Below are 20,601 nucleotides of genomic sequence, written 5' to 3' on the forward strand. Positions count from 1 at the left end.
ATGCTTTGGCACTATGTGTGGGTGTTGTTCTGACTTCGAAGATCTCTGACTTTGGTAAGTGATAAAATGGGATTCCAGACTAGCATTAAAGGATTGACATGACACCTCGTTCGATGAATGACAGAAAGGCTTTATTTACGGCAACTATTCACAGTTAAATGAGCCTAAAGCAAAGCCAAGTCCAGTGTTCAGCTGTAAAGTGATCATTTCCCACCGATACAGGCAAAAAGGCGGTCTGTCTGTCTTGTCAGCTTCTCAAGGTGTGGATCCATTCACGTAAAAGAGCAGAAGGATCTTTCATTGGTGAAGTGTGTTGCCTGTTTGCTGTTTCGTTCCTTTTTTATACCTGTTAGCTCAGCATCTTCAAAGCATTCTTGTAGATGTGCAAATCAAGAGACTCCCAAGCAGTACTTGACAGGAAAGTCCTGTCAATCAAACTGCTCATTATTGGTTATCAGAAAGTACCAATATGAATGAATTGCCCTCCTCTGTGACAAGAGGTTATCCCGTTCTGCTAAGTTTGGAATAGATCAAAATACTGATTAGCAGTCGGGAAAAACACAAGGTTTTTGAGGAGTCATCCTTGGAAGATTAAGGGAACCCCTAAGGCAAAACAAGAGTAAATCAGGAGGAAATAGCTATCACCTGTGGAGAATGACTCTTCCTGCACGTAGACATGACTTAATTGCAAAAGAAATATTTACCATACTAATTAATCAAGGATGGCCATTTTACCTAGCTACATACCAGAGAGCCAGGAGCCTGCTTAAAATCATTGTGAATGTAGTATGACATTCTAGAAGTGATAGCTAATTATTTCTTCTCAAAACGGCATAGCTGTGAACTCGCATCCTCTTGCATTATGCCATTGTCATATTGCATATTGTATTTTGTATTTGAACTGTTGTGAGTAGGCCCAGCTTAGCTTGAGTTTCACAGTCACCCATCTTCATATACAAACTTTCTCCTTTACTTGGGGAAGGTTGACAGGGTGTTTTGGGAAGGGGGGGAAGTGTTCACTTTGGGAGACCCAGGTTAGTGGCAAAAGACACAGCTGCTCTTAGCTTTGAGTACCTGCTGGGAAGGAACATGCCATTTGTGGTTTCCATAAGAGTTTCAGACTAGCAGAAATGATTGAGTGCCTGGGTCAGGCTTCGAAGGCAGACCTGTAACTGGAAGTGCAGCTTTCACAATAGCTATGTTAAAAGGGCGTTTCTTGTTTTTCCTTGTCTGGAGCTTTCATTTTTGAGACTGAAGAGCCCTGCAGGAATTGCTTTGAAGTAGCTTTCACTCTGTCTCTGGATGCTAGAGTCCCGTTTGCACCCAGAGAAGGACAGAGAACTTCCTGCCTTGGCACTTTTCCCATCAGCTTTCACTGAGACCGAGTCACATCTTGCTTACATCTGTTCTAAACCTATGTAACTCTGCTGACTTCAGTGGAGTGAATTACTGCTCATTTATTCCACTCAGATTGGAGAATCAGGCTCCTTGTACTTTTCATCCATTTAAAGCAATTAGCCATTCTAGTGCTGAGCATTTCATAAATGTATGTATGGATTTAAGTGGTGACCCCTCCCTCTCCACCTGCCCGCCTTTTATTTTTTGAGTTTGGTTTGTTAAAGACAGGAATGATGCTAACTGTGCACGTGCTGGGCATCCTCCACATGGAAACGGTTGGAAAGGGTGCAAAGCAGGATGAGGGGGCTTGAATAGGGAACAGAGTTGCCATTAGCTGGGTTGCAAGTGATGTAGGCTCATTTATCCGCATTCCTTTAAATGCCCAAGACTTTAACAGAGATCTGGGTGGACCAGGAGCAAGTAAGAAGGTGTGTGTGCCAGAGTGTATTTTGGATAGAAGAGAGAGTATTGATGAGCCCCTCTGTACCCTGAAAAGCATCCAGATGGATGATACTTAGCAGGTGAGGTGTGGTGCCCACACGTGCTTTCATAGGTTCAGGCTGGCCAGCGATTCCCAACACCTGCAAGAAACGCAGAAGCCATTGGTGAATGTTCCTGAAGACAAATACAGAGATCGGCTGTTTTAGAGCTGGGGTTCAGAATTGCTCCTCCTTGATGCTGCCTACCTGCTATGAGTTGCTTAGCATTGTGACATGTGAAGCCTGGGTAGGAAGACAGAGGCAAAAGCTGTGTGTGAAATATGAGCAAGAGCATGAACAGCCGGAGATCTGTTTTGCTTTTGAGAGTGTAATGAGCCCCCAGTCCACCTCCAGGGACAATAAGGTGGAGGAGTAGCACTCTACATCAAGGAGGAATATACTTCCTCGTCAATTAGCAAGGGGGTAGAGGGGGGGCACTCTGAGGTGCTCTGGGTTAGAGTAAAAGGCAGTCCAGGGGATAGAGACTTAATGGTGGGAGTCTACTATAGACCTCCCAACCAGGGAGAAGAGCTCGACCAGGAATTCTTAGGTCAGCTCACAGAGGCAGTGAGGGCTAAGGATGTGGTCATCATGGGGGACCTGAACTTCCCAGACATCTGCTGGGAGGAGCAGTCAGCCAAGTCTGATCGCTCACGTCGGTTCTTAGCCAGAGTGCAGGACCTCCGTCTAACCCAGGAGGTGCACAGCCCCACCAGGGGAGACGCCTTGTTGGACCTGGTGCTGGCCACGGGTGACGACCTGGTGAGGGGGCTGCGGGTGATGGGCCACCTGGGAGACAGTGATCATCGCTTGCTGGAATTCACCATCCAGCGTAAGGTGGCAAAGGGCTGCAGCAAGGCAACAGCCCTAGACTTTAGGAGGGCTGACTTCAACAAGCTAAGGAGGATCGTTGGGGAAGCGCTGAGGACCCAGAGGGGAAGGGAGCCAGATGTCCAAGGTGAGTGGTTGCTCCTTAAGGAGACGATCCTCCATGCCCAAAGGGAGGTAATCCCAACAAGGGTCAAAGGGAGCAGGAGGGCACATAAACCCCCATGGCTCACTAGGAGCATCCGGGAATGTCTCCTTGCTAAAAGGGAGGCATACACCCAATGGAGGGATGGGGTCATCACCAAGAAGGACTATGTTACAGTCGCCCGAGGATGTAGGGGGGCAGTCAGGAAGGCCAAGGCAGAGATGGAGATAGGACTAGCTTCCCGGATTAAGGACAATAAGAAGTCCTTCTTCAAATACATAGGGGGTAAAAAGAGGGTCCCGGGTAATGTGGGGCCCCTGCAGGACACGATGGGCAACTTAGTCGTCATGCCAGATGACAAAGCTAACATATTTAACAATTTCTTTGCCTTTGTCTTCCTAAGTAGGGACCAGTTCAGCCACCTCCCTGCTGGGCCCCCCTCGGGCCCCGGGAGAGACACGCCTGGGCCAGGGGTTAGCGAGGAGTTAGTTAGGGTACTTCTGGAGAGGCTGGACGTGTTCAAGTCCGCTGGTCCGGACGATCTTCACCCTAGGGTTCTACAGGAACTGGCCGAGGTCATTGCGGGACCCCTGGCGCGGCTCTATGAGCACTCGTGGTGCTCTGGCGAGGTGCCGGAGGACTGGAAGAGGGCCAATGTGGTCCCTATCTTCAAAAAGGGAAAAAAAGAGGACCCGGGAAATTACAGGCCAGTTAGTCTTACCTCAATCCCGGGTAAGCTCTTTGAAAAAATTATCCTGGCACACATCCAGGAGGGCCTTGCGGGGGAATGCATGCTCAGGGGCAACCAACATGGGTTCATCAGTGGCAGGTCTTGTCAGACCAACCTGGTGGCCTTTTACGATCAGGTCACCAAATCATTAGACGCAGGGGTTGCTGTGGATGTAGTCTTTCTGGACTTCCGGAAGGCTTTCGACACTGTCTCTCACCCTGTCCTCATCAAAAAGCTGGGAGACTGTGGTGTCGATGCCCACACAGTCAAATGGGTCGCCAGCTGGTTGGAGGGCCGCACCCAGAGGGTGGTAGTGGATGGGTTCTTCTCGACCTGGAAGGACGTGGGCAGTGGGGTCCCCCAGGGCTCGGTCCTCGGGCCCGCACTGTTCAACATCTTCATCAGTGACTTGGATGAGGGGGTAGAAAGCACCCTGTTCAAGTTTGCTGATGACACTAAGATGTGGGGGGATGTGGGTGCACTAGAAGGGTGCAATAGGCTACAAGCTGACCTTGACAGGTTGCAACGGTGGGCGGATGAGAATAGGATGGGGTTTAACACTGATAAGTGCAAGGTGTTGCACGTGGGGAGGAAGAACCGGCACCACACTTACAGGTTGGGGAACTCCCCTCTTGCCAGCACGGAGACGGAAAAGGATCTTGGAGTCGTCATCGACTCCACGATGAACATGGGCCGGCAGTGTGGGGAGGCAGTCAAGAAGGCCAACCGTACCCTGTCATGCATCCACAGATGCATCTCGAGCAGGTCCAGAGAGGTGATCCTCCCCCTCTATGCCGGCACTAGTCAGGCCGCAGCTGGAGTACTGCGTCCAGTTCTGGGCGCCACACTTCAAGAGGGACGTGGACGATATGGAAAGAGTCCAGAGGAGGGTCACTCGTATGATCAGGGGTCAGCAGGGCAGGCCTTATGAGGAGAGGCTACGGGACCTGAACCTGTTCAGCCTCCACAAGAGAAGGTTAAGGGGGGACCTTGTGGCCTGCTACAAACTGGTCAGGGGGGATCAGCAGGTATTGGGGGAGTCCCTGTTCCCCCGTGCGCTGCCAGGAGTGACCAGGAATAATGGTCACAAGCTGGCGGAGGGTAGGTTTAGATTAGACATCAGGAGGCGCTACTTCACAGTCAGGGCGGCTAGGGCCTGGAACCGGCTTCCAGGGGAAGTGGTGCAGGCTCCTAGCCTGGGGATTTTTAAAAGGAAGTTAGATGAGCACCTTGCCGGGGTCATCTGACCCCAGTGCTCTTTCCTGCCAAGGCAGGGGGTCGGACTAGATGATCTTCCTAGGTCCCTTCCGACTCTAGCTACTATGAAACTATGAAACTATGAAACTTCAGAAATGCCAGGAGAAGCATCCCATGGTATGGGGCTTTTGGAAGGAATTGGGATTCTGCATTTATCTTCACACAAATAAAGACTTCTTCTTTTGAGAAATGTGGTTCAGACAAAGCACAGCTTCTCTCTGTAAAACCCTGCCCTTAGGAGATCCTTCTATGATGTTGAAGAAGCAATGTGGGTCTTTCCCTTCTCTTCCCCCCTTGGCCATGCCCTGCAGGGCCAGCTGGCGAGGTTTGGCTCAGAGGGATAAAAAACAGCAGCAAATAAAGGCCAAGGGAGTAATCTTTATCCAGCCCCATCCAGCTTTCTGTAAGGCTCCCAGAGGGCTCTGTCCTTCATATTCTTCTCTTCTTCCTCTGTCTCTGGGGAAATCTCACCTGGAAACCCACATTCAGCCGCTGTCTCTGTGTGGATGATACCCAGATCCGCCTGCTCCAGAACTGGGCCTCTCTCTCCCACATCTCTTCTAGGACATGGAGCTATCAGCTCAATCTCAATGTGTTTTTTTAATCCCCCTCCTCTACATCATTCCCTTCATTCTCAGTGACTGTGGACAGTGTCATGTCGCATTGGTCCATAACTTGGGTGCCATCTTACGCCCTGATCTCACATGTAGGTTGGGTCAAGAGTCTTTAGGTGTGACATATCTAAAAAGTGGCCTTTCTTATCCATCCACAAGCCTGAAGACCCTTGTCATGGCTGTGATAAGTGGGCATGGAAAGGCTGCTTGCAAGACCAAGGTCTATAACTTGAATGACTATCAAGGGGAGAATAAGACTGCAAAATTTTAAGGAAGGCACATATCACTGTGTTGGCTGTATCCTTGTTTATCATAGGACTGCTGCTTGTATCACTGCACTCCCAGTGAAATAACATTTTTCTTGTACTTAGTCCATTATTGTATTTTCTTGCATACAGTATTCCCTGGAATAAAATATACATCTTATTTTGAAAGGCAGAATGAAGAAAAAAAGGATTTTTCCTTGTGATAAGTAACTGAGTGTCAGCAGTTAAGGAGCTGATTGGTATGCTTCCTTGGGATCATGCAGATTTTACTTTTCGTTTTCCTCAGTAAGTGGCAGAAACAGCTCTTACCACATTGCCTTGCATATAATGCACACTCCATTTCCAGTAGCTGTTTTTTTGTGGGGAGAGGGTTGAGAAAAGATGCATGCTGTATGTGAAATAATACAGTATTTTATTTGGTACCGATGTGAAGACTTGATTCAACAAGCTCAGTGAATTGTCAAGAAAGCTTTCTGGGACTACTGAGTTGCGATGGCAGAGGGAGGATCTTTCTATATACCAATCCTCAAGAACATTTAAGTCCTCTGGAGACTCAGAGTTACTTTATTTACCTGTCCTCAGTACAGAATCAATGTGTGTGTGTGTGTGGGTGGGGGGGCGTGCAGAACATTTCTGTAGAGGATAGTAAAGCTATGGAAATCGTTCCCATATCAGGTCAAGGAATAACTGTTGGCATGTTTATTATACACATCATTATAAATGTTTGTGATTTTTGTTAATTGTTGAATTGCTGCCAGAATTTCCTAGAATGGGATGATTGTACCTTCCATGGTTAGCATCACTCATAAAATAGCCTGGAAAGAACTGGGATGTTGATGGACGAGACTTTATAGCAAAGGCTCTGATGGCTTTTATTTTATCTCTGTTTTTGACTCTTTTAGCCATCCTGACTTCCAAAAGAAAAAAGAACACTACTCTTTAGGCTGGGGTGGGCAAAATATGGCCCACAGGCTGAATCTGGCCCACCAACTGATTGAATCCGGCCTGTTGGCGGGTGCCTGCCAATTGATTGTATCCGGCCTGTGGCAGCCTCTGCAGTGCTTTGCATGGGGCTGAGCCCCACTCATTCCTGTCTGGGCCATGCTCCTACCTATGCCTGCCGACTGCCCCAGGCAGTGCTGACAGCTTTCCAGTGAGGCTGCTCCAGGTGCAACTGCAGCCACCCAGGTAGTGCTAGGTTCCCCCCACCTCCAGCAGCTCCTCCTCCTCCTGCCCTTGCTGAGCTGCTCCAGGAAGCAGGTATTGTGGGGAAGTTGTGGGGACATGTGCCAGACAGCAGATGCCCAGCCAGGTGGAGGGAAGCTGCAGCCAGGGGGACTCCTACCCAAGCACACAGGGCTCCAGCTCTAGCTCCTGGTCACCTTTCACCCACCCACTCAACCACCCACAGGCTGTTCACACTGTCCCACATCTCCCCCCTACTCATCCCATGGACAAACCCCGCTCCACCTACCACTCACCCACAACCATCCCCACCCCCCACACATAATATACAAAAGTAAGACTTTATTTTGAGCTATGTTGCAATCACTTCTATATACACTACTCAAAAAAAACATAAATGAGGGCAAAAATAATTTTTTGAAATGAAATTAAAATCTGTTATAGTAGATGTTTGATTTTTAGTGTATTGTCACGATACAGCCATCCCAAGGATGGCCGTGATGTCCCTAGGTCATTGTGACCGTCCTGGCTCCGCCCTGTGGGCACCTACTAATCTCGCCTACCACGTCTTGCTGGTATAACTGATGAATTGGGAGGCTGCCCACAAGTTGCTGCTCGGTCACAGTCCTGACAGACGCTTCTAAACCTTGAGGGTTGTCAGACCCCTTACTGGGTCCCACACTCAGGAGGTGCCTTACGATACCCTCTCCCCCAGCCTTATGGGCTAGATGTGTGGCTCCAAAACCTCCCCTTTACCACGGTGCCTCACAGGTGGTAATTACACATTGTCCTTTTTTTAGGACGCCTCTATCTAGCTCAGCCTCCTGTCGTCACTAGGCCCTGGACCCCTAATGCTGCGCCCTCCCTGGCACTGGGCTCTCCACACTGTAGTGTGCCCTGCTGAGGCCTCCTCCTTCCCAACAGCCTCATCCCAGTCCACCGGTATAAACAACAACAGAAAACACAAACCCCCGGGCTGCAACACAACAATCCCTGGGGTCCACACTCTGTCACCTTTTAGAAAGCAAGCTTCTCTCTCAGTTTAATGGGCCTCCCACCCACAAGTACGTATGAGTTCCCATAGCCTACCAGCAGCATAACATGCTGTCAAGCATCTCCAAGTAGCTTCCTCTACAAGAGCTCCTCCCCCTTGGCTGCTGCTCAAGAACTAACCCCAGCCATGGGGTTTATCTGTCCCCACGTGCCTGCCTCCTTCCCATCAGCTCCTGGGACCCTCTCTCTAGGCAGTTTCTGCCCTTAAGGAGCAGGCACCGCTTAGTGCCCTGCAATGTACACGATTGGTTTTTTATCTATAATTTGTTAAAATGATATCTTCTGACAAATGTTGTGTGTGTAGTCTTTGACAGCTCACCAAAACTCAAGCGGCCCTCCAGCCAACATAATTGCCCACCCCTGCCTTAGGCACTAGAACTGAAATTCCTCATGGTTGGTTTGATGCTGGTGGGGGGAAGTTTGGGAAGGTTTGAAATTAATCTGATACACTTGGGGGGCGGAGGGAGAGGTAGTAAGAAAAACACATTAAAAGCAAGTCAATTTTATTTCCCACACATTCCAAACACTGCTCTCAGAATCCTTTCTCTTCTCCATCTACAAATCACTTTAAAAAAAAAAGGAGTTTTGATCATTGAAGTATTTCAAAGCTAAAATCCGTAAGGTGGGAAGGACCTGCCTGTCTGAGCTCTTCATAAACATCCAGCTAAAGCAGCGCTATTGCCAGTTACAGGCTGGCCTCTTGGGAAAGAGCCAGTCCGTGATAGATGGATAGAAACTCTCTGCTTCTCTACGCTGTTTGTAAAACTGTCATACTCCAGTGCCAGTTCACAACCTGCTGTAAATTTAGATGCTCCCTTTGCTGCAAGCTCAGGGTAACCGCTTTCTAGTTTTGATTATACTGCAGTCCTTTCGGCTTCCCCATGGAGGTTGTAAGCAGAGAGATTCCCATTGCCCAGCACAAACGGTATCACAGCTGATGTAAATTCTGTGACTTTTTGCCCATGAATTTAGCTCATGGCTAGACAGTGACTTTTGTGCAACTGTGGAGTGAGGAAAACTAGAGGCGGTTGGAATTTTTTCGCTGGAATGTATTTGGCTCATAGAGCACAGTTTAATTGAAATGAAAATGCTCTGCAAGTCGGGGTGCGGCAACAAGTTTAATAAAAACAGGTTTCTCAGATCCAGAATGATTCCCTACCCACTTCAGAACAAACAAATCAGGTGATGTCTGTGGGTCACCTCAAACATGGGAGGCATGAGCTCAGGTCCCTTCCATGCCTAATTCAGACCAGTGCACCACTGTCACTAGCTGTATGGTTGTAGAGGCAACTTCCATAATTTGATTGGAGTCCACTGAAGTGCAGTTATGTCAGCCTGAGTCTACAGGTAGCCTGAAATGCTAGCTCTCCGAGCTGTGACCTTCTCTTTTAAGCCCAGGGGTTGTTCCCTGTGAAAATGGCCAACTTCTCCAAGCTAGTTCTACACTGCAATGATTCATCCTGAAAAGACTTTGTGAAGTGAAGTGAATGCTGTATGTAAATACGCACACTGGATCAGGCTGCAGGACTGACAACAGGTCAAAAGGAGAGTGAAATGAAATAACGTCACTGAAGTCTATGCTTCCTGTCAACAGTCTAGTGTGCTGCCCAGGAAGCACGGTCTAGGTATAGCAGACCTAGTGCAATAAGCATTAAAGTCAGCAACAAGGTTATGTTAGAGTCCATTTGGCATTGGAACATAGGGGCAGATTTTGTAGTAACCATTACTGTTGAAGTGTATTGTCTGAGACCGAGTTACCTAAGCTTTTATCACCCCCATTAGGACTATAATTTTAAGTGCATTCTAATAATCAGTTTCTTGGAAATTTCTGCTCAGCAAACCAAAGCAATTTAAATGAACATTGGTTGGCAAATTAATTAGGCATAGAAGGCACAGGTGAAACAGATTAGCAGGTCATCCATGCCATCCTCAGCAGATAGCTCCTGCCTAAAAATAGAGGTATGAACCTTTTGACCAACCTAGATTTCAGTGTTCAAAGCTTTGCAGCTCCCACCAGTATTCCTGGGGATTATTCCACAACCTAATGGGTGCATCTACATGTGCAATTAATGTGAAGTAATACACTCCAGAGCTTATTGCCCCAGACTTTATTGCTCCTGGGTGTGCCATTTGAATGTGCACCCAGGGACGGCAGCACAATGAACTGAATTGGAGCAGCTCTGGCTGGAAGGGGGCCCCCAAGGGTCAGCCTGACAACCCGGGGCTGCTCTGACCTGGCTGGGGATGAAGGTGCTCCAGTGCGGGGCTAGCCAGCAGGCAGCCCCTGCACTGAAGCACCAGCATGCCCAGCCAGCTGTGGCAGCTTCTACACATATGGTGTGGTAGAGTAAAAAATCTGCAGAAAGATGACTTGTATTTACAAGTACTACCCCGCTGTGCAGTAAATTAGTTTACTCCAGCCTAATAGGGACGCACATGTAGATGTGCAACATTTACTGTGAAGCTAGTCTACTCTGCAGTCAACACCTTGTGTGGATGTTCCCAGTTTATATTATCAAGAAGATTTTTCTTGATATTCTACTTCTGTTCCTTCCTTTTCAATTTAGTTGCTCCTAGCTAAACCTCCCTGCACCATGCTAAATAATCCTTCCCTCTTTTGGTGTGAAACCCTGGCGCTTTTGAAGACAGTAAGGTCAATGAATCCCATATTACATTTTGATATCATAAAATATTTGCTGATCACACACTGTTGTGGTTTAGTAGTAGAATCCTTGTCTGCCATGCAGGACACCTGGGTTCAGTTCCCAGATGCATGTATAACTATAGCCATTGAGGCACTGAACGTGTGGACTCAGTCTGGTCCTTGGGTATTGTTTCAATGGACTAAAAGGAGGATGGAAGGTATTTGTAGCCTTTGCTTCTCCATACTCCTGCCTAGGCATACACATTGAAGGTCCTTATGACCTTTCACGCATATACCATGATCCAGAAGGATCAACAGTTGCCTACTGTTTGCAGACTACTTTTATTTTTCCTTTTAGTTCCCATATAGCCACACATAACCAAACATTGTTTGTTTAGCCTACTGGTGATTTCTTTTTCCTCTTCTCTGAACTCCTCTCAAATCTGCAGATCTTTCTGGTAACGTGAGGAGAGACTTTCAAAAAGCCTAGATCCGTCAGAGGCTATATAGAAAAGGTCTGTTGCTTTCCTGCATCATTTATGAAAATAAAAAGGACACACATTCCTATTTATGACTGAGAAAAGTCTTAAAAATGTGATGACCCCTCTTCAACCCCTATTTATTCTCCAGTTCTTCAGGGTACTACTTAAACACATACTTAACTGAACTCAGTGGGACAGCTGATATGCTGAAGGTTAGGCATAGGCTCAGTTAATTAGTAGAGACAAGTTTAATTGCAGAAAACTGATATTTCACCTAAGCATCAAGAGAACATGGTAGTTATCACTGATTCCCCCTCCTTACCTCTCCCTTCCCCTCCTTACCAACTGCCTACCCTGCAAAAAAACATTGAACTTCAAAAACGTGGAAATTCTGTAGCTAAAATTCAGCACCCAATATTAACTTTGCTTCCACAATCTGTTTGTTTGAAGTACTAAAATTGTATATTGTGTTTAAAATAGTATGGGCCTGTGTGTTTAGGGTATTACAAGTATGTATTGGGTTTTTATGACTTTTATTAAAATTGTCATAATCATCAGCCATCCCTTATAGTTGAGGATGATTGTCTTCCTTGATTGTTTTATCTGTGGGTCTGAAAATGGCTGACAAGGCCAGTCTGGGATTGACAGGTTCTACTGCAGCTCAGGCATGTGTTTCCTCTTGGGATGGACAGCTCCAGATTCCTAATTCAGCCTGTGATGCTGCTTCTGCTGCTCCCACTTTCCCATCTCCTAGTGTTGTCGTGAGGTTTCATAGTACTGAGATGCTTGCAGCAGACTCTTCCTTCATTTGGGGAGGTCTTGGGTGATAGCCTGCCACAAATTGATGTCAATGTTGCATTTTTTCCAAGTCAGCCTTGAGGATATCCTTAAAGCACTTTCTCTGTCCTCCTCTTGAGTGTCTACCTCCACTGAGTTGGCAGAATAACACTTGCTTCTAGAGTCTGGAGTCAGACATCTGGATTGATGTGGCTGGCCCAGCAAAGTTGATGTTGAATGATCATCACCTCAGTGCTCGTGATGTTTGCTTGTGAGAGGACACTAATGTCAGTGCATTTGTGATGCACCACTGGATTCGAAGGATCCATCAATATAGGCACATTATAGGCTTATAGGCTTAGGTATTATAGGGTTTCTCTACACAGTAAAAAGCCAACATGATTGCAACACTTATGAATATGCCTGGTTGAGCTTAATCTAGCTAGCTTGGATAAGGAGAGGTAGCACGGGCTTTACACTGGCCATGACCATAGAGGGCTTGTTGCTTGGTCTTGCTGAGCCCCATGTCTAGTGTAGGTAGGCTAGCATGCATTATGATCACACCTTCATTTTGCTGTGTGGACAATACCCCTAGTGACACACTTGACCTTTTGGGTGGAGGGTGGCAATTTTGATCTTCACTGAGGTTTTGAATTTGGTTCAGTCATATGGCAGTGTAGAGGAGTGCTGCTGAGGTGCTGCTGGTCATTGTTACTGTACTGGCCGACAAAATGAATGTGACCCGTATCTTCTTTACAGAAGCAGAGCGGTAGATTTCCAACTTACTGGTAGCGCTGTATTTGAGTACGCTGGTCTGTGGTTGAATGATGAGTTATAGATCAGGACCATGATTCATCAAGCTGGTTAAGCACATGCCTACATTCTGGCTTGTGAGTACCACCCTTCCCTTTATTGGTCCTACTTGCATGCATACCATTAAGCATGTACTTAATCAGGACCTATATGGAAGGTAAGTGGGTCATGCTGGGTATGTGTTTTAAGCAAGGGACTTCAGTGAGGAAGGATGTTTCTGATTCTGTGGTTTCTTCATGCCCCTGTGATGGAGCGTGGCCCTCAAGTTGGATACCCCACCTCTACCACCAGCAGATCTACTTCTTTGTAAAGAGAGAGGTCTTCAGGTTTTTGCTCACCAAGTTCCGTCTCTGATAACATTCATGCCTTGTGTAGGTGGGGAATGTTACTACTCCTTGTGCTTACTTTCCTGAAATTTCCAAGGAATTTTAGTCCAAGGACTCTTTGTTCTGCATGCTATTATTTTTCAGGATACTGTGCTCCTCACTCTCCTTATCAGGAAAAAGTAAAATTATTCATCACCCTGTTTCTGTTGCCAGTAATTTCACTTCTTAAACATCAAGGCTTTTGCATTTTAACGATGAACATAAATCTAAAAAAAAAAAAATTGATCGCTTTGAAGCAGGGGTGTCAAACTCATCTGGTCCCACAAGCAGAGTGAGGTGCAGGGGGCTGGTCTGCAGGCCTGATCTGCAGTGCAAGGCTGTGTTGTCTGTCTCACGGGGTTGGAAGTTAGGCAAGAGCATCATTAATGACTGCAGCTCCCAGAGCCACAAAAGCCATTACTTCTCACACCGCTGCATTTCTGGCCCATGTGGACACAGACCTGTGCTTTTGAATCTGGCCCATGCGCCATACCTTTGACACCTTTGCTTTAAAGGAAATTTTTGTGCCCACTTCACCCAGAAATGAACCCAGCTGAGGAGTTATGTCTTCTCAGGGACTGAGAAACTGGTGTTGTGAGAGGCTGGAGCATGGCAGTGGATGTCCTGTTCTGTCTGCCATTGGCCACTGTGTAGCCTTTAGGCAGGTCGCCTAAAACAGATACATAGACCTGGGTATGCTGTATTTTCTCATACACAACATGCCCCAGAAATGCACCTGGTTTTTGAAAAGCAGAATGAAGAAAAATGATATGTCCGAATAGCAGCAGTGGGGGAGCAAGCCTGCTCACTGTTCTGCTCTCCATGGATTGCATGTGGGTTTTGCTGTCACTTTGGCACACAACCAGAAATGGTTTCACTGATGTATTATATCATAGGGAAGTAAGGCTGGCAGGGACTTCAAGAGATCATTTAGTTTAGGGGGGATGCAATCATTTTGGGTGAAGGGCCGCTTACTGAGTTTTGGCAAGCCATTGAGGGCCACATGACAGGCATCCAGGGGCAGATAAATATTAATTTCCAAATTTTGTAGGGGCCCCGCAGGCCAGATCGCGGCAGGTCGCATCCGGCCCACAGGCTGCATTTTGCCCACCCCGATCTAGTCCATCCAGGGTTCTTACCACATTTCTTGCATATAATGCCTGCTACATTTCCAGCAGCTGTTTTTTCAGGGGAAAATGTGTGTTGTATGTGAGAGAATACGGTGAGAATACGGTGTTGTGGAAATTTGATCAGCTACTGTGTAGCACCCATACACCGAAGGGTGTGCTCATACACCGAGGAGCCCTGATCTCGTCCCTTTTGCTGGGCTCGCTCTTAGTCGCAATCAATTAGGCAGAGAATGAGAGAGTGTCAGCAAGATGATTTATTTCTCTGCAGAGGGGTAACTCAATGTCACAGAGAGCTCCCCTGAACTGAGTTTACAGCTTGGTATTTATACATTAAGCATTGCATTGCTTCATTGTTGCGCGGCATCTAGGTTTTTCCTCTTGCCATTACAAAATTACAAAACACAGTACAGAGCAAACTTGGGCTAGTTGAGACTGGTTTCGTGGTTACACATTACTGTCAGTGAGAAGTACACCTCGCTTACTGTCTGCAAGAGGCGATCTTTAATCTTAGGGGAAAAAGGTCATCTGCTTTTTCAAGGGTCATCTGCTTTTTATGATTGTATTGCTGTTTTCTCTTACAGTGGGTAGGTATGTGTGCGTGTATGTGAAAAATCTCTCTGTGCCTCAGTTTCCTTCTTGAGTGGATGGACGTTGTATGATCCTGGATACATACCTCAGAGGGGTACCGTGCCAATTGCTGATAAATGCTTTAGCCCTTGCCTGAAAGTTCCTGTATAGAGATCCTCCTGGTGTTAGCAGGTGTGATATAGGTGTTTCAAGAAAAATACTGGTGCCCACTTGGTCTCTTTTTATATTTCTGTCCAGCTGCTATGAGTTTATCTAGACTCCCTTGCTGTCTGCTGGACGGTGCATGACTTGCCATTACTTCTTGTCTTCCTGGTGGTGGCTTCAAGGTGATATCCTTATCTGGGTGAAAAGGTACTTTCTTTTCCTCTTCTCTAGGCCAGGTGGTTGCTGATAGATAAGACACAGACATTGATAAACAAATGATTTATGGTAATCTCTTGTAATGCTTATTCTATAGCTCACAGAATTATAAGTGGCACGATGGCAAAACTGAACAACTGATCATCCGATACTGGTCATAGTGCTTAAACATGGCTTCTCAGGCTGCCCAGAGTTTCCTGCAGCCCCTCTCCTCTTGGATGTCCCGGATGTATGAAGCTGTCCAGCAAGCAGGAGACTCTTTATCTGCCTCCTTGGTCAATCTGGGCAAAGTGGACCACAAGTTGGAAGACTATGGGGATCGAGACTTGGAGGAGAGCGATGGAACTTATGAGGATTACTCTGAGAGCTCGGATGATGAAAGAAGTTTGAGTCACGACAGGGAGGGTGCAGAGTGGGCTGAAGACCTGCAGCCTGGTCACAGTCACTTTCCATTAGCAAGTGACAACCCTGACGCGCAGACACTGCTCTGCAGCTCTGATGGGGATCTGGGATGGTCCAAAGGAGCGAGAAGTAGCACCAGCTTCCCAGAGGGCAGCAGGTCTCCCGCGTCGGATAGGTATGAGGACCACCAGATGATAAATGGGCTTCCTACCATCCCTGAAGAAGACGACCACCACCGCAAGAGGATGAGGGGCCGCCAGCACAATCGTGACATGGGTGGCTCGTTAGAAAATATGAACGGGATGACAAGTGCGACAGGTAAGCGGATAGAAAATGCCCCAGCAATGTTAGCCAAGAGGGCTGATCTCCACTGCTTTTGATTAGATTGAGTGGCTAATCAGCTCATTGTATTGCGACATCTCTGTTTCTTTGCACTAAGACAAAAAAGCTACATGCCTGATTCTCTCCTTGGCCTTCCAGAGTGAGCTGCATTGAAACAGAAGGAGTTTCACTGATGTTGAAACGCTGCACGTTGGAGGGAAATTTGTGTTAAGCATGCAGTTTCTTTCCCCATGTTTATATGGTCGGGGCTCGTGGGGCTGACATGTTACTGTGCTGTGGACTTGAGCCAGAATGATTCAGGTAGCAGAACTCTTACAAGGAAGCTTTTAGTGCTGAGCCTTCACTTGAAGGATAGTTTGGCTGTATGTCATTGCTATTTAAAAAACAAAAAGATATCTACTCTTATTTCCCCTGCGTCAGGCACTTCAGGATGGTAGTTCTCTTATTTGCTCTGGATTGCTGCACTACAAGCCACACAGAAATCATAGGAAGTTAGGGCTGAAAGGGACCTCAGGAGGTTGTCTAGTCCAACCCTGATCAAAGCAGGACCAGCCCCAACTACATCATCCCAGCCAAAGCTTTGTCTAGCTGGGTTTTGAAAACCTCCAAGGATGGAGCTGCCAGCGCCTCTCTGGGTAACCTGTTCCAGTGTTTTACTACCCTCCTAGTGAGAAAATTCTTCCTAATATCTAACCTCAACTTCCCTTGCTGCAACTTGAGATGGTTGCTCCTTGTTTTGTCATCTGCCATCACTGAAAACTGTCTAGCTCCATCCTTTTTTGAACTCTCCTGCAGGGAGCTGAATGCTGCTATTAAATCCCCTCTCAGTTTCCTCTTCTCTAGGCTAAATAAGTCCAGTTCCAGCTCCCTCGAGCCATTTGTCCCCCTCCTCACAGCATTTCAGGTGACTTCCAAGAGGACAATAGGCTGGAAATTGTAGGAAATGGCACAGAATTTCCTTTTAGTTTTGAATCTGAATATCTGTTGTTAACATTAATGGAAATAAAGAAGTGCAAGGTGGGGGCTGCCCCTAGGAATGAGTCTCCATTGCCCAGAGGGGATGTACATGCCCCTAATGATGTAAAGTCAGAAGGAATTCTTGGCCAACACTGAGAGGATGCCCACACTCTTTGAGCAGAGAGGAAATGCCGCCACATTGCCTCTGTGCCATCGGCTGGGTCTCCGCATGCAGCAAGGGTGAGCTGACAAAGGTGAGAGCCAGAGTCCTGACCACGTAGTACAGAGGACATGCTGTATTAAAGCCAAGATGCAGGGGCTGGGACACCCTTCGGGCCTAAAATAAAATTTTCCAAGGTGACTTAGGAATTGAAGTCTCACAACAGGACTTCAGAACGAGGTTCCCAAGTCGTGCCTGAAAACAGGACACAGAGGCCTTTGGTGGATTTTTAGCTAGGTCTTGCAAAAGGCTCAGAGCGTCTCTGGAGAGCAGCTTAGCTCCTTTGATAGAGGTGGAAGCCCTGAGTGCTCAGGTCTGCAGAGGGTCACAATCAGGCCATGTGCATGGTTATGGTCAGTAGGGAGCCACCTTCATAGTGAGCCACTATGATCCAAAACTTGTCAATAAAATTAAATCTACCCTTTCTCTGCACTGCCATGTCCAATGAATAAGCAAATGCTTAGGAAGGAAGGAATTGCCAGTCTGTGTAACTCCCTTCCACACTATCCCCTTTCCCCAATCACCTTCCCCTAAAACCTTTTGGCTCCTGTTTCAGACCAGGACCAATGTTGGTGCTCAAATGAGCAATCCTCCCCTTCATAGCGGTACTTTCAAGAGGGTAAGCGTCACAAACACTCTGTGATGCAAGAACTATGGGGTATTTCTGTGGCTGCACTGCTAGGACCAGAAGGGTGCAAAATCCACCTGGCCCACACCCCCAATTTTTTCTGCCCATACATTAAGGACTGGGATTGCAGCTGCTTTGCCTCAGTCCCTCTCTGTGAGAATGTCTGGCCATTGAATTTGTGTTAATCCCTTGGCCCATCTGTCGATAACCGCTCTCCTCACCCGCCTATTTGTAGCGTCTGTAGATGGAGCCGTACTCTACAACAGTGGTTTTCAGCCGGAGGTCCGTGGACCCCTGGGGGTCCACAGACTATGTCTAAGGGGTCTGGAAAAGATTGCTTTGATCAATTAAAAGTACGTGAATGCCCGCACTTACAATTCAGAGGGGTCTGCACCTCCTGTTGAAATTTCCAAAGGGATCTGTACCTCCATTTGAAATTTTTTAGGGGTCTGCAAATGAATAAAGGTTGAAACCCACTGCTTTAGAGAGCACCCCCCACCCTGCACAGCCACGGCCTCTCCCATCTCACCCACTGAAGCTTAAAAGATGCCAAGGACCCTGCAATCACCTGGATGAATTTCACTCCTAGTTCTCTCTCAAGAGCTTTTTCCTGGTGCCTCCATGCCAGGTACTGCCCTAAGGGCCATATTGTGCCCGTACAGTACCTGATGCCAGTGAAGTTGCAGGCATGGACCCAGAGCTGGTTACAGCATGAAGCCTTGGCTTCTCAGGTCTTACCTAAAAGTTGTGTCGTGTGGTGAAAGCGTTGAGCGGAGACTGAAAATGTCTGGCTTAAGGACTTTTCCCCACATCCCAGACATGGTAGAACATGTTCTGCTACTGAAGGTGGCACTTCACTTGCTAAGTATATACACACCGCCTCTCCAACTTCCTCTTATTTTGTCTCTCCCTTCAGATTCGCTCCCTGACACCGAGCACATGAAATGCTCTGACAATAATTGAGCCACACAGCGGTAGCGATACCCTGACAACTTCAAATTTCACTTGTGGATTGAAAATGATCTGGAGAAAATGCATGAGGTGTCCTTGTTTCTGTTAGCTTTGTTCCTAACCCTAGATGACAGCATAAGTGAACATATGGGCTGGGTGACATTCTGCAAAAGACATGTATTCAGTAGCATCAATATTACAGTTCTGAACAATTCTTTTTCTTTTCTTTTCTTTTCTTTTCTTTTCTTCTTTCCTTCTTTTTCTTTCATATTTTCTCCCCAGTCCTGCAAAAGCATTCTTTTCTATTTGTCCTCATTCTTTTCAGAACATTGCATCTTGATTTTGTTTTATTTAATGTACCATATTTCTCTCCACAATAGAAGATTTTTAAGCTAAATTGGCACAAAACAAGAGCGATGCTGAATGCTTTTTGTTGCCATGGAAATATTCCTGGGCACTTACTGAAGACCTGGTTGCCAACAGTAATGTAACAGAGAAAATAGATACACTTCATTTAACAGCCACCAATGATTAAGAGCCCCCAAAACCTGTTACAAGGTCATCCTAATATAGACTTTAGAGTTTAAAAGACTATGGAAGCAAAGCCTTTTAGATGAACTGTGGACACCACCTTTGTTACACAAAGTAAAGACAATAAAATTGCAGTTTAAATTGATCACTTTTCTCTATTCTTTTTTTTAATCAAATATGTTTTAAATGAGCTTTGTTCAATCACATGGTTTTGTTTCCCTGGAGCCGGTTGCCTGTTTGCTAAATGAGGCGCTCTGATGGACTCATTTAGTGCAATCACAGGCATGGTTAGAAGAAGGTGTGTAACAAAGTGTTGGAGCGCTGAAATCTGGCCCTCGACTCAAATGTTGTGTGGGTTACTATTGTACCTGCTGACCTGCTGCAATGTAGATTTGGCATCCACCAAGTCTTGTGCTGAACCACCAGGCACTAATTAGATGTCACTGAGTAATTAATGTTACAGACAATCACAGAGACAAGTTCCCAGGCAGAGTCACTTTGAACACATTTGGCCACAATTTTAAAAACCAACAGGATAGGCTTGACCCGGGTGGGGTGCTGTGGACACTGGATATCCTGTCCATGTTAACAAAGGTTTGGTTGCCTTGCTGCATGTTGTGCCTTTAGAAATAGTCTAAGTACCTATGCTGTTCTTCTATGGCCTCAGTAGAAAACAGGGATGGTTTTACAGTGAATAAAAACAGGAAGGACTGATAGGATTTAGGGCAAGATGTGGCCCACAAGGCAGATCTGGCCTGCAGAGCAGTGTCATCTAGCTTCCCACGGGTGTAGAAATGTGGCAGTGAAACAAACAGTGACTGTTAATGTCTGAGGCTTGCAGACCCTCAGCAATGAATGCTGCCACCGCTCATCCTACCCCTGGATTTCTGGACCTGTGGGGAGCCTCCAGGCCAGGTGACAGTCCTGCATGCTGGACTGGCACCACACCGCTCATCCAGCCCACAGGCCTGCCCTGGATCTGGCCTGCGGACTGGCCCTGTGCCATTTACCTGGCCCATGAACGTGGGTGGGGTGGTCATCACTAGTTTGGGGGATTAGCAGTGGGCCTTTGCTCTCTAGGCTTGACACCAGCTCAAGTAGTGTAACTTGCCTGCACGTAAGGCAGGCACCATTTAAATAGTACACGTGGCAGTAACTGTCAGGGACCCTAGCAGGCAGCCCAGCCTGGACTGATTGCCTAAGCAGCTATATCTCGCCTGACTGCCAAGCTCTACCCTGGCTAGTTAACCAGCTGGTTTCTTTGTTGCCTGCTGGGAATGTATCCTGCCCATCTAGGCCTACCCGTAGCAGCAGCCTCCAGGCCAGTCAAGAGTCTCACCTGTCTGCTGGCTCCTGCAGTCTCTGGCTTTCCTGGTTCCTGACCCTGCTTTTAGCTTATTTCTGGATTTTGGCCTTGGGTTTCCCTGTGAATGCTTTCCTGCCTCCTGATCCTGGT

At 47.0% G+C, this 20,601-nt stretch overlaps 1 protein-coding gene across 3 annotated transcripts in view; it reads left to right on the forward strand.

Annotated features, from left to right (window-relative positions):
- SYT16 (synaptotagmin 16) overlaps positions 1 to 20,601 on the forward strand; it is a 158,235-nt gene that overhangs the window by 79,947 nt on the left and 57,687 nt on the right. For 2 of the 3 annotated variants that reach the window (XM_090034323.1, XM_090034322.1), the window contains one exon: positions 15,212 to 15,834. The exons of the other annotated variant lie outside the window; for it this stretch is intronic. In XM_090034323.1, the coding sequence (XP_089890449.1) occupies positions 15,285 to 15,834 (550 nt within the window). In that variant the 5' untranslated portion in view covers positions 15,212 to 15,284. The remainder of the gene's footprint in view (positions 1 to 15,211; positions 15,835 to 20,601) is intronic. 3 annotated transcript variants of the gene reach the window in all.

The sequence above is a fragment of the Crocodylus siamensis genome, chromosome 2 (genome assembly GCF_052110815.1).
Source record: "Crocodylus siamensis isolate JL-2025a chromosome 2, ASM5211081v1, whole genome shotgun sequence".
Classification (NCBI taxonomy): domain Eukaryota; kingdom Metazoa; phylum Chordata; order Crocodylia; family Crocodylidae; genus Crocodylus; species Crocodylus siamensis.